The sequence below is a fragment of the Vombatus ursinus genome, unplaced genomic scaffold (assembly GCF_900497805.2).
Source record: "Vombatus ursinus unplaced genomic scaffold, bare-nosed wombat genome assembly UNPS02014882.1, whole genome shotgun sequence".
Lineage (NCBI taxonomy): Eukaryota > Metazoa > Chordata > Mammalia > Diprotodontia > Vombatidae > Vombatus > Vombatus ursinus.
In genome coordinates, this window is record NW_020954660.1 from 1,166,383 (window position 1) to 1,179,500 (window position 13,118).

The window sequence follows — 13,118 nt, forward strand, 5'->3', positions numbered from 1 at the left end:
AATCAGGGCCCCAGTGTAGCTCCCAGAAGAGGCCTCCAACTAGGAAGTTCCCTTCCACGAGGCAGCTTGGTGTACTGACCTGGGAGTCAGAAGGCTTGCTAGTATAGTGCAGCAGGGGCCACAGTCAGCAGCCCCGGGCTGGAATTTCTGGCTGTCACAGTTACTCATTGGGTGATCCTGGGTAAATCACTTCATCTCTGGAGATGAAGACAGCAGGTAGTCCTTGAGAGCTGCTTTGAGCCTGCTTTGAAGGCTCTGAAATGCTTTGTTGCATGTCAGAGGGCTCATCAATTCTAATTAGCTCCTTTTACAGCTGTGAACACTGAGGGATTGGCCCAAGGTCCCCCGGTCAGGAGCCAACTCCCCTTACTAAATCAGGCCCTCTTTTCATTCTGCAGAGGTCAGGGGAGTGCAGGGCTTGTGTTTGGGGAAGGGGTAAGCAGTGTTGACCTGGCTAGGGGAGTGGGGTGGGACCTGTCACTGTTCTCCCAGTATCCCATGGAGATGGGAGGAGGTACGTTTCCTTATTTGTTTTTTGTTGTTTAATGTTTGATGAAGGCATTTATGTGTTTTTCCATTATTGTTGCTTCCACACAATGACTCCCCAACCCCAAAATCGACAAAGTCTCTTTTAGAACAAATAAGTGTAGTCCAAATAAGTTGCCATATGGACATTGTGGGACCTCCTCATTCCAAACCTACCGTTCACGCTCCCTCTGCTTCCTCAAGGTCTCTTTGGAAGTCATGCTTGGTCACTGAATTGATCATAGGATCATTGGCTTATAGCTCTGTCACTGCAAAGCAGCCTCCCAGGCCATTGAATTCAACCCCATCATTTTATGGAGGAAGAAACTAAGGCCAATGGAGGAGAAGTGACTACCCCAAGGTCACACAGCTAGTAAGTGTTTGAGGCCAGATTTGAAACCAGGTCTTCCTGACTTGTGGTTCTGCTTACTTCTGGGCAACAAAAACACATTCCATTCACATACTGATTTGTTCAAGCATTCTCCAGTTCATGATAACTCATTTTGCTTCCACTTCTCTGATAAATATTTTCTGTACATAGGGCTCTCTCCTCGGTCCTTGGGGTCCATGTCCAACCGTGCTATTGACGGTGTGCACAGTTCAATGATTTTTGGGACTGTGGCCCAAACCCAAATTCCACAGCATCCCATGTCTGTTGCCCCATTCAGTCATCGACACCAAGGCCTGGGGCTCTCAAGAGGGGTAGGAGATGGGGAGTGAAGTCATGTGACAATTGAGTCTTCCTGTCCTAGCAACTCGGAAAAGTTCTTCCAGAAGAGTTCCAGTAGGATTGGAGGCAGTTACTGGAAAGTCCGCTATATCCAGTACACAGATGAGACATTCCAGATGAAGCTGCCACAGTCTGAGGAAACCTTGCACCTGGGCATCATGGGTAAGCCTCACCAGGGTGGAGTTGGGACCTCGAGAGCATGAGGCTGGGGCAGGCCAGAGAACTGGGAGCAATTGGCCACTGTGCCAGGAAAGACCTGGTTTGAGCTCTTCCTGCCTCCACAGTAGGGATGCTGCAGATAGAGTAGAGAGTGGACAATAATAATGGCCTCCCACGCACCAGGCACTGTCCTTGGTGCTGGAGATACCAAGACAAAGCCTGAGCTTTGAATCAGTCAGCAAGCCCTTACTGAGCACCTGATGTGCACCAAACAGGGGCCTCCTTGGTTTTCTCCCTCCTTCCTTCCTGTTCCTGTCTGCCTCCTCTGCCTTCTTTCCAAAACCCTTCTTATTTCAGCCCCCTTTTATTTTTCCCTTGCCCAGGGCCGGTGATCAGGGCTGAGGTGGGTGACACCATCGAGGTAGTGTTCTACAATCGAGCCTCACAACCATTCAGCATTCAGCCCCACGGTGTCTTCTATGACCAGGACTACGAGGGCACAGTGTACAATGATGGTCAGTCAGTCCCTGGCCTGAGGGCTTTTGGGGGCCAGCCTCATGGGCACTGGTCTTCCCTTGGGCAGGCTGCTTCACCCAATGGCAAGAGCCCTCAGTGGGCTGGTTGGTTGCCTTAGGGGCAGATGTTTGCTTCTTGACATATCAAATTGCTCCCATGATCCCTTCACCAGAGCTGACTGCACTGGGATCATACTAAGACTCAAAGAAGATGAAATTTAATAGGGAGAAGTAGAAAGACCTATGCCTAGGTTAAATGAAAAGAAACCAACTGCTCAAGACCAGAATGTCCTGAATAGATTCCTAGGTCAGCCTGTGACAAGGGCATGACGTGGTCGCATCCGTGCTCTCCTTGTGCTCTCTTAGGTAGCATTGGTGAGTTGGAAGGGCCAAGCGGGGCCCTCCACAAAAGGAATCCCAACTATCACATTGCCAAAAGCAGTCTTTGGGCTTCTGCTCAAAGACTCCCAAGGATAAGGAGCTCACCACCTCTGAGGCAGCCCATATGGGGCCAGCTGTGCCTGCTAGGAAGGTTTTCCTGACGTCTTTGGCCTCTATGTACCTTGTCCTCTGATCACAGAATCCTTGAGCTGGGTCTGGAAGGGCCCTTGGAGGCCTCACACTGAGTCCCACATGATAGCCCTTACTGGAAGACAGTTCTTGTGTCCTCAAATCTAAACCTTCTTTTCTCCAGACTGAACATGCCCAGCACATTCAATCGATGCACATGAGCTTCTCAGAGTCTTTCTTAATCTGTGGGTTCCAGAATTCTCTGCAATGCTCCTTTTTTTGGCTAGGCAATGGGGTTAAGTGACTTGCCCAGAGTCACACAGCTAATAAGTGTTATGTGTCTGAGGTCAGATTTGAACTCAGGTCCTCCTGACTCCAGGGCCAGTGCTCTATCTACTGTGCCACCTAGCTGCCCTTTCTCTACAATATTCTGAATGAGGCCTGCTGTCCTGTGTCCTGGTCAGAGCCCCTCCCAGGGGAGTCATCTGTTCCTTTCTGGGCTCCTTGCTGCTGGAGTATCCAGAGGAGGACAGCCAGGTTAGGGAAGGGACTTTTATATTATGGTCATTGGGAATGGTTGGAAGGAGTTGAGGATGCTCATTTTAGAAAAGAGATCTTCGGGAATGTGATGGCTGCTTGCAAGTATTTGAAGGCCTGCTGTGTGGAGGTGGGGTTAGCTTTATTCTACTTGGCCCCAGAGGGCAGAACCAGGGGCATTGGGGGATGTTTCCAAGGGAAGGTTTAGTTGCAATGTATGGAAAACCTGATAAGAATTTGAGCTGTCCCAGAGCTGACGGGTTGGGATCCCTCTTCCTGGAGTTTTTCAGAGGGGAATTCTTGGTGACAGGCTGGACTAGGTGGCCTCAGAGATTCAGAAGAATGAGGCCTCAAACGTACTGAGAACTCTATTCTTTGGGAGGGGCCTTGGCAGCCATCGGCTCAGCTCATCAACAAGAAGTGGGGCAGGGCCAGTATTGCTCTGTGGAAGATGAGGACGGCTCCATTCCATCTATTGTTGTTCACTTGTTTCAGTCTTGTCTGATTCTTCATAACCCCATTTGGGGGTTTCTTGGCAGAGATACTGGTGTGCTTTGCCATTTCCTTCTCCAGCTCATTTTACAGGTGAGGAAACTGAGGCAAACAGGGTGAAGTGACTTGCCCAGGGTCACAGTGTCTGAGGCAGGACTTGAACTCGGGAAGATGAGTCTTCCTGACTTCAGGCCTGAAATGCGGTCTATCCACTGCAGCGCCACCTAACTCCCTCCTGCCCTCCCCCATTCCATCTACAGTAGGACAAATACTGTCACCCCCATTTTACAGATGAGAAAACCAAGGCCCTAATTAGAGAAGGGAACTGCCTTTCCTTGAGTCACTCAGCTAGTCAATGGCAAAGTTGGAACACACTACATGTCTTGCTTAGGCCTCACACTGCCTCACCTTTGTGGCTTTCCACAAAGCCTGTCTATGGGATAAGGCTTCTTGTAGAAGTGGTTGATCTAGGCCCTGGTTGTGCAGAATTATTTGGCCCCATCATGCTGCATTTTGAGAGGCAGCATGGTACCAGTGGGCGGAGTTCTGGCTTTGGAGTCTGAATCCTGCCTCCATCACTAACTACTTGGGTGACCTTGGCCAAGTCACTTTTGCTCCTTGGACCTCACTTTCCTCATCTGTAAAATGAAAATGTTATACTAGATCCAAGGTTCTTTTTTCTTGTTTAATATTTTATTTTTCCCAATTACATGTGAAAATAATTTTAACATCCTTTTTTTTTTCAAAATTTGAGCTCCAAATTCTCTCCCTCTCTCTCTTCTCCCCCCATTGAAAAGACAAGCAATTTGACATACATACACATACATGTATAGTCATGCAAAACACATTTCCATGTAAGTCATTCTGTGAAATAAAACACAGACAAAAAATCCCAAGAAGAATAAAGAAAGTAAAGAAAAAGTATCTTTGATCTTCATTCAGTCTCTACCAGCCTGGGAAGGGACAGCACTTTTCATTTTAAGTCCTACAGAATTGTCTTGGTAGATACGGGGGGTGAGGGGTATCTTGTGAACTTTAAAAAAAAAATTGATAACTATATTTTAATATCGTTGGCTTCCTTTGTAATCCTCTATTTTTAGTTTATGAATTTAAAAACCTGATTCTGAAAAGGGGCACAGAGATTTCACCAGCCTATGACATGGGAGTTCATAACCCCCTAAAAGATTAAGAACTTTTGGATTAGATAACCTTTGAGGTCCCTTCCAGCTGTAAATCTCAGACTCTCTGATCCCATCCAGGGTCACGTCAACATGGCTTGGTCGCCAAGTCCTTCGAGAAGGTCACATACCGCTGGACCGTCCCTCCCCATGCTGGCCCCACTGCCAAGGACCCAGCCTGTCTCACTTGGATGTATTTCTCAGCTGTCAGTCCCATCAAGGACACCAACTCTGGCCTAGTAGGGCCCCTTCTGGTCTGCAAAACGGGCTCCCTGGGGGCCAATGGCAAGCAGGTGGAGTGAGGTGGAGGGATGTCTGGGGTTTGAGTGGGCAGGCCTAAGAGGCATGGCCTGTTGGAGCTGCTTGTTGGGGTGTGTGGTGGGATCAGGGGGTCATGGGTTCATGAGTCGGACTTTAGAGGATTGAGATGGAATGGGGCTGTGGTCCTTTTCCAAAAGCTGTCAGCTCACAAATAATAGTTATTGAATTCAGGGGTACTCCTTTCTTCTCAAGAACTATCCAAGTGTCTCCCCTTTCTTGCTCCTATTGCTTTGCGTTCCTGTTTTCTCCCCCTCCCACTAGTCCGACTTTCTCTTGTCCCCCAGTTTCCTCTTAGCCCCTGACCCTCTCCCTCATTCTCCCTTGGCACAGCCTAACTAACCTTTACCTTCCTAGGCTAGTTTTGACCAAGAAGCCTCTCCCAGCTGGGGGCTGTTTCTGGGCCCTGGGGTTGGGGAAGCAGCTCCAGAACACTGGCCCTGGCCCCTGGCATGTGGAGTCGTTGTTCAGAGAGGAAGCTGGCTGCCACACAGGATACAGAGTCAGATTTGGCAGAGTTCGAATCCTGCCTTAGCTGCTCACTAGCTAGATGACCATGGGCAAGGCATTTCACCTTCCTGAGTCTCAGTTTCCTCAAAAATGAGAGAGTTGGACTCAATAAGAGCTAGCATTTATATAGAGCTTTAAGGCTTGCAAAGTTCACGTGATCCTCACATAACCCTATGAGGGACGTGCTATTATTATTCCCATTTTGTAGATGAGGAAACTGAGACACAGATGTTAAGTGACTTGCCCAGGGTCACATAGCTATTAAGTATCTAAGGCAGGATCTGAACTCAGGTCTTCCAGACACTAAGCCTGGCACTCTAGCCACTATAGCACCTAGTTCAATGACCTTTAAAGTTCCTTCCAGCTCCAGGTCTATGACCCATGATCCTCTGTTCTCTCCCTGGGATCTGCAGAAAGGTGTGGACAAGGAATTCTTTCTTCTCTTCACTGTCTTTGATGAGAACGAGAGTTGGTATAGCAGCACCAACAAGGATGCCGCCATGTTGGACCAAAAACACCTCTTAGAAGATGATGAAAGCTTCTTAGACTCCAACAAGATGCACAGTAAGGTTCCCGCGAGGCCCTCCCCACTTCCTGTATCCCTCCACTCAGCAGGGCTCTAGGGCTTGTCCTGACTGGCTTAGTGCTTAGTAAGACTGAGGGAGAGATGAAATGGAGGAGGCAGAACAGGCCAAGCCAGGCCTTTTCTGAGGAGCTGCTGTGTTCCCAGGCCTGGGCAGCTGAGAGTGGGGAACCAAAGAGGTGAGGTGACTTGGGATCATGAGGCCATACATTTCAGAGTGAGAGAGGGCCCCACTGGCCTGGAAAAGGGTGGCCTGGGTGATAGGGCCTCTGAGTTCCTGTCCAGCTTGAGATCTAAGTGCCCATGTTTAGCCCTAGGGAAGTCACTTCACCTCCTTGGCCTCTGTTTCCTTCTCTGTAAAAAGACTGGGTTGGATTAGCTGGCCTTTGAGGGCCCTTCCAGCTTTAAGTCTCTGATCTCATAAGCCTAAGTCACTTTACCTCCTTGGCCTCAGTTTCCTCATTTGTAAAACGAGGAGTGTGGACTAGGCCAGGGGTCCCAAACCTCTTTTTGTCCCAGAGCCCTTCAGCATCCTAGTGAAACCAATGGGCCTCTTCTCAGAATCACAGTAGACTCAGGGGTATATGATACTAATACTTCAATGCTTCAGGTATCTGTAGCTGTGGCAGGGTGCCCAACCCTGACCCCCTGAATACAGGGAACCACAACTCAGAGGGCTGAATGATGAATTCGTTAGAAAGATGTCAGACAAGTGCTTTGTAAGACCCGATTCTCTGTTCTATCCCGCCCTACCTCAGCTCTAACATTCTGTGTTCTAAGACACCTTTCTCCTCTGTAAGCGCAATAATGTGAGCAAAACCCTGGTGAGATGAGAGCTCAGTGCCTGATGGGAGTTCTAAATGTAGCCCAGTTTGCTGACAGATGTCCTCGAGGGGGCTGATGGGAGGCACAGTTGCAAAGGTCTCCTGGCATCCGATTATGGGGAGCCTGGAATGTCACGGGAAGGCGATGAAGAGCTGTGCAAGATTTTTCGTTGAAGGCGTGAAATGTCCAGGGTTAGACAGGAGGACATTTGTCAGTGAAGTGGAATAAATGAGAGATTGGAGGCGCTGTGGTACAGCAGAGAGAATACTGAATTTGGAAGGCTTGAGTTCAAATTCTGACTCTGCCACTTACCAATTCTGTGACCTTGGGCAAGTCCCTTCCTCTCCCTGGGCCTCAGTTTCCTCTTCTGTAAAATGAAGGGGGTTGGACCAGATCAGCATTTCCTAAACTTTTTGGTTTCAAGACCCCTTTCCATTCTTTTTTTTTAATTAATTTTTTTGATTTATCAATAATCACTTCAATATGCTTTTGAGTTTAAAATTTTTCTCCCCCTTCCTCCCCACCACCCTCCCCAAGACGGTGCACAATCTGATATAGGCTATACATTTACATTCATATTAAACATATTTTCACATTAGTGATGTTGTAAGTAGAAATTAAAATCAATAGGAGGAACCATCAGAAAGAGGAAACAAAACTCAACAGAAAAGAAAAAAATAACAATTCGGCTTCCATAGTTCTTTCTTTGGATGTGGATAGCATTTTCCATCATAAGGCCTCTGGAGATGTCTTAGATCCTTGTATTGCCAGGAAGGGTTAAGTCTATCAAAGTCAGTCATCACTCAATGTGGCTGTTACTGTGTACAACATTCTCCTGGTCCTGCTCACTTCACTCTGCATCAGACCATACAAGTCTTTCCAGGTTTTTCTGAAGTCAGCCTGCTCATCATTTCTTATAGCACAGTAGTATTCCATTACATTTATATATCACAACTTGCTCAGCCATTCCCCAATGGATGGGCATCCTCTCAATTTACCCCTTTCCATTCTTAAAAATGATTGAAGACCCCTTCAAAGAGCTTTTGTTTCTGTGGGTTATAACTGACATATGCCTTCTTACAAAGTAAAATATGTTAGAACTATGAAAATAGTTATGACTTTGTGGACCCCCTGAAAGGTTCTCTGGGAGCATGTGGGCCACCGTTTGAGAACCAATGGAGTAATGGCTCTGCCGAGCTCTAGAGCTGTGCTCCTGGGATCTCTTAAAACCCCTTCCATTCCTGTGACTTTATGGGGAGAGAGAAGAATGAAGGAAATAAACATTAAGTACCTACTATGTGCTAAACATAAGCACTTCATTAGATACTACTGTTATCAGAGTACCCCATTTTCTAGTTGAGGAAACTAAGGCAAAAGGGGTTAAGTCATTTTGCCCAGGGTCACACAGCTAGTAAGTGTCTGTGCCCAGATTTGAACTCAGGTCTTCCTGCCCCCCAGGGCCTGAGCTCTACTCACTGAACTACCTGGCCTCTTAGGAGGTTATTGCAGTGGTGCAGGAGCCCTTCAGACCTGCCATACTGTCAGTGGTTATAGAGGCCCTGTGTTCTTTTGTGATGTCCAAGCTGGTGCTGTGTGAGGCCTTGCATAGTGAAGCCTCCAAAGATATAGACAGGACTGTCACCATTCTGATGTCTGTCACTTTCCCCTTGGACACCAAGCTGGCTGGTGGTTTGGTTTTAGGCACCTCAGCACAAGGATTGCTTCCTTCCTTCTTGTCTCCTAACCCCTGCTACAGTGCCTGGAACAGAGAGGGCGCTTAATAAGTATTTGCTGTTTGAATGTCTAGCTCGAAGGTCAGATGAGTAGCTTTCTAAATGCGTGGCTGCATTATCTGGGGATTTGGCACCTTCTCCAGCCAGCAGGGGGCAGTGTTGGTAGTGGAGAAAAACCCTATTCTTTATGAGAAATTTCTGGAAAAACCATTTCCAGGCCTTTTTTTTTTTTTTTTTTTTTTTTTTTTTGGTTCACTCTCTCAGCAAGTGTGTTTGCTGTGTCAGGGATGAGATGCCACCCTCACTCTCTGGATTCACGTGGAAAAAGGAAATGTCTCCCATGGGTGTAGACTTGGTGATTGAGAGCCAGAGTGGGGGTCTGTGACTCCGCTTTGGAGAACTTTGGGGTTAACACTTGCTTGATGCTGGTAGTTTCTTCTGTGGTCCTCTCTGTTTCATTGATTCTGAGAAGGGGCCCATTGGTTTCACTAGGATGCTGAAGGGCTCTGGGACAAAAAGAGGTTTGGGACCCCTGGCCTAGTCCACACACTTCATTTTGCAAATGAGGAAACTGAGGCCAAGGAGGTAAAGTGACTTAGGCTTATGGGATCACAGACTTAAAGCTGGAAGGGCCCTCGGAGGCCAGCTAATCCAACCCAGTCTTTTTACAGAGAAGGAAACTGAGGCCAAGGAGGCAAAGTGACTTCCCTAGGGTTTAAACATAGGTACTTAGATCTCAAGCTGGACAGGAACTCAGAGGCCCTATCACCCAGACCACCCTTTTAGAGGCCAGTGAAACCTTTTCCCACTTTGAAATGTGTGGTCCCACAATCCCAAGTCACCTCACTTCTCTGGGTCACCTACCCCATTTGGAGATAGATGGGATTGGCCTTGGAGGTTCCTTTGAACTCGTAAATCTGTGATGTGAGGATTTCCAGTCATTTCCCTGATCTGCACCACAGTCTCCCAATTTGCAAGTTGAAAGGAGAGGACCTCTTTGCATCAGAATTCTCTGATCCCTTCATCTCAATTCACATCTAGTCTCTGGGCCTCAGTTTCCATCTGTGGAATAAGTGTATAGAAGCAAACTTCTCCTGAGGTCCCTTTGAACAATGAAAGCTAAGTAGACCATTACCTAGAGCAATGAGCCTGGAGGCAGGAAGTCTGGAGTTCAAAACTGGTCCTGAGTACTTTCTAGCTTATTGATCCTGGGTAAGTCAGTGGTCTACTCTGCCTCAATGTTCTCAAGCTTAAAATGGGATAATTTGCATCTAAGGGCTGAGGTTGTTGTGATGATCAGATGAGACGATATGTTTGTAAAAAGTGCCTAGCTTACTGCCAGGCACGTAGTAGGTGCTTATTAAAAGCTAGTTGTCATTGTAATTGAGGAAGAGTCTTTCAAAGGCTCATTTAACTGATCAGGCAGTTAGCAAGCTGAGCTGACACAGGACTGAGACAGGAGCAAAGAAGTTCTGAGTTCAAGATTAGCCTCAGACATTTTCTAGCTCAGTGATTCTGGATAAATCATTTTACCCATTTGCAGCCTCGGTGTTCTCAGGTGTAAAATGGGTATAAGATGATTGCATGAAAATCTTAAGGTTGTGATGAGGATCAAATGGGATGATATTTCTACAAAGGGTCCAGCACATAGTAGGTACTTACTAAATTCTAGTTGACAGTATAGTTCTGTGAGAGAATTCTTCATAAGGGCCACTTAGTTTATCAGGCACTGAGGTGACTGAGTGAATAGAGGGACAAGAATGAAGTTGGGAGGGACAGCTAGGTGGCATAGTGGATAGAGCATTGGACCAGGAGTCGGGAGGACCTGAGTTCAAATGTGGCCTCAGACCAGACACTTGATACTTACTAGTTGTGTGACCCTGGGCAAGTCACTTAACCCCAATTGCCTTACCAAAGAAAAGAAAGAAAGGAAGGAAGGAAGAAAGGAAGAAAGGAAGAAAAAGAATGAAGTTTGGAAGTAGGGAGGTCAAAATTAGACTCAGACATGTGCTAGCTTAGTGACCCTGGATAAGTCATTCAACTACTCTCTGCCTCAGTGTTCTCAGAGGTAAAATGGGCATAATAATATTGTAACTAACTCCTAAGGTGTTTGTGAGGATGACATGAGATAGGTTTTATAAAATGGTTTTAGGATGACTCCTGGGACACAGAAGGTTCTTGGTTGATTTGTATAGACGAATATCCGGAGAAGGCTATTTACTGAATTAAGGAGGCAAAAAGGTGAGGGTGCATAAAACTAAGCCTGGAATAAAGAGAGCTTGAGTTCACAATGTGTCTTGATCCACTTTTTGACTAAAAGACCTTAAATAAGTCAGTAAACTACTCTTTGCCTCAGTGTTCTCACATGTAAAATGGGTATAATAATATTTCATGTGACTCCTAAGAATTTTCCAAGCATGAAATACAGTGATATTACTTAATGGGGCATAGAACAGTGCATGGCACATAGTAGGGGTGCACTAAATGCTAGTTGTCAGTACAATTCTAGAGGAGAATTTTTGGAAAAGGACATTTATTGTGTGAGGAAGAATTAGTGTGACAAGGTCATTTAATACACCAGGGAGCTAGCTAGAGTTCCCAATGGGCCTGATTCACTTTTTAATGTAGAGACGTTGGAGAAGTCACTGAAATGGGGCAGAGGACAGTATGTGGCACATAGTAGTGCAGCACTAAGTATTGGTTGTCAGTATAATTCTGTAGGAGAATTCCCTATAAAGAATATTTATTGTGTTAGGGACCTAGCAAGGTGAGAGCGCATAGAACTAAGCTTGGGGCAAAGAAAGCTTGAGTTCACAATGTGTCTTGATCCACTTTTTGACTTACAATCTTAAGTCAGTAAACTACTTTTTACCTCAGTGTTCTCACATGTAAAATGGGTATAATAATATTTCGTGTGACTCCTAAGGGAGTCACGGGCATGAAATACAAGGATAGTACTAAATAGGGCATAGGATAGTCCATGGCACATAGTGGGGCCACAATCAATGCCAATTGTAAGCATAATTCTATAGGAGAATTCTCTGAAAACAACATTTATTATGTTAGGGAGCTAGCTTGAGTTCACAGCGGGCCTGATTCGCTTTTTGACTTAGAGACCTTAAATAAGTCAGTAAACTACTCTTTGCCTCAGTGTCCTCACACATAAAATGGGTATAATAATATTTCGTCCGGCCTCAGACACTAGACGCTTGACACCTACTAGCTGTGTGACCCTGGGCAAGTCACTTAACCCCGATTGCCTCACCGACAAAAAATATTTTGTGTGACTCCTAAGGGAGTCATGGGTATGAAATACAGTAATATTACTAAATGGGGCCTAGCACAGTGCATGGCACATAGTAGGGGTGCATCTCTGCAAAAGACATTTAATGAATTTGGGAGGAAGAAAGGTGAGGGCACATGGAACTAAGCCTGGTTTAAAGAAGGGCTGAATTCATAATGAGCCTGATTCACATTTAAACTTAGAGACCTTAGATAAGTCATTCAACTATTCATTGTCTCAGTATTCTCAGGGATGAAAATTCTGTAAAAAGGATATTTATTGTGTTATGGGGTTAGCAAAATGAGCACACATAGAACTAAGCCTGTAATGAAGAAGGCCAGAGTTAAAAATTGGCCTGAGACATTATCTAGCTTAGTAACCTTATAAACAGCACTCACCTCCTCTTTGCCTCAGTGTTCTCAGGTGTAAAATGGGGATAATAATCTTTCACATAACTCCTGAGAGTGTCGTGAACATGAAATACAATGATATTACTAAATGAGGCATAGGGCAGTGCGTGGCATATAGTAGGGGTGCACTAAATGCTAGTTGTTACTATAATTCTGTTGGAAAATTCTCTGCAAAGGACATTTACTATGTTAGGGAACTAGCTAGAGTTCCCAATGGGCCTGATTCACTTTTTAGCTTAGAGACCTTAGATAAGCCACTCAACTATTCCTTGTCTCAGTGTTCTCAGGTATAAAATGGGTATAAATAATATTTCATGCAACTCCTAAGAATGTCATGCACATGAAATACGCTGATATTGCTAAATGGGGTAGAGTACAGTGCATGGCACATAGTAGGGGTGCACTAAATGGTAGTGGTCTGTATGATTATATGGGAGAATTCTCTGAAAAAGACATTTAATGAATTTGGGAGGAAGTGATGTAAGGGCACAGAGAATTAAGCCTGGTCCAAAGAAGGCTCGAGTTCCCAAAGGGCCTGAGTATTCTCAGTGGTCTCAGGGGTAAAATGGGTACAATAGTCTTTCACGTAACTCCTGAGAGTGTCATGAACATGAAATATAATGATATTATTAAATGGGGTAGAGTACAGTCTGTGGCACATAGTAGGGGAATAATAAATGCCAACTGTCATTTTAACTCTGTAGGACAATACTCTGAAAAGACCATCTAATGTGTTAGGCCCCTAGCAAGATGAGAACATATGGAACTAAACCTGGCAGAAAGAAGTCTGGGGTTCAAAATTGGCCTGAG

General features: G+C 45.7%; 1 protein-coding gene across 2 annotated transcripts in view; it reads left to right on the forward strand.

The window, feature by feature from the left end:
* HEPH (hephaestin) overlaps positions 1-13,118 on the forward strand; it is a 70,910-nt gene that overhangs the window by 24,820 nt on the left and 32,972 nt on the right. For both annotated transcript variants that reach the window (XM_027842676.1, XM_027842675.1), the window contains exons 8-11: positions 1,278-1,417; positions 1,798-1,929; positions 4,728-4,939; positions 5,888-6,038. In XM_027842676.1, the coding sequence (XP_027698477.1) occupies positions 1,278-1,417; positions 1,798-1,929; positions 4,728-4,939; positions 5,888-6,038 (635 nt within the window). The remainder of the gene's footprint in view (positions 1-1,277; positions 1,418-1,797; positions 1,930-4,727; positions 4,940-5,887; positions 6,039-13,118) is intronic.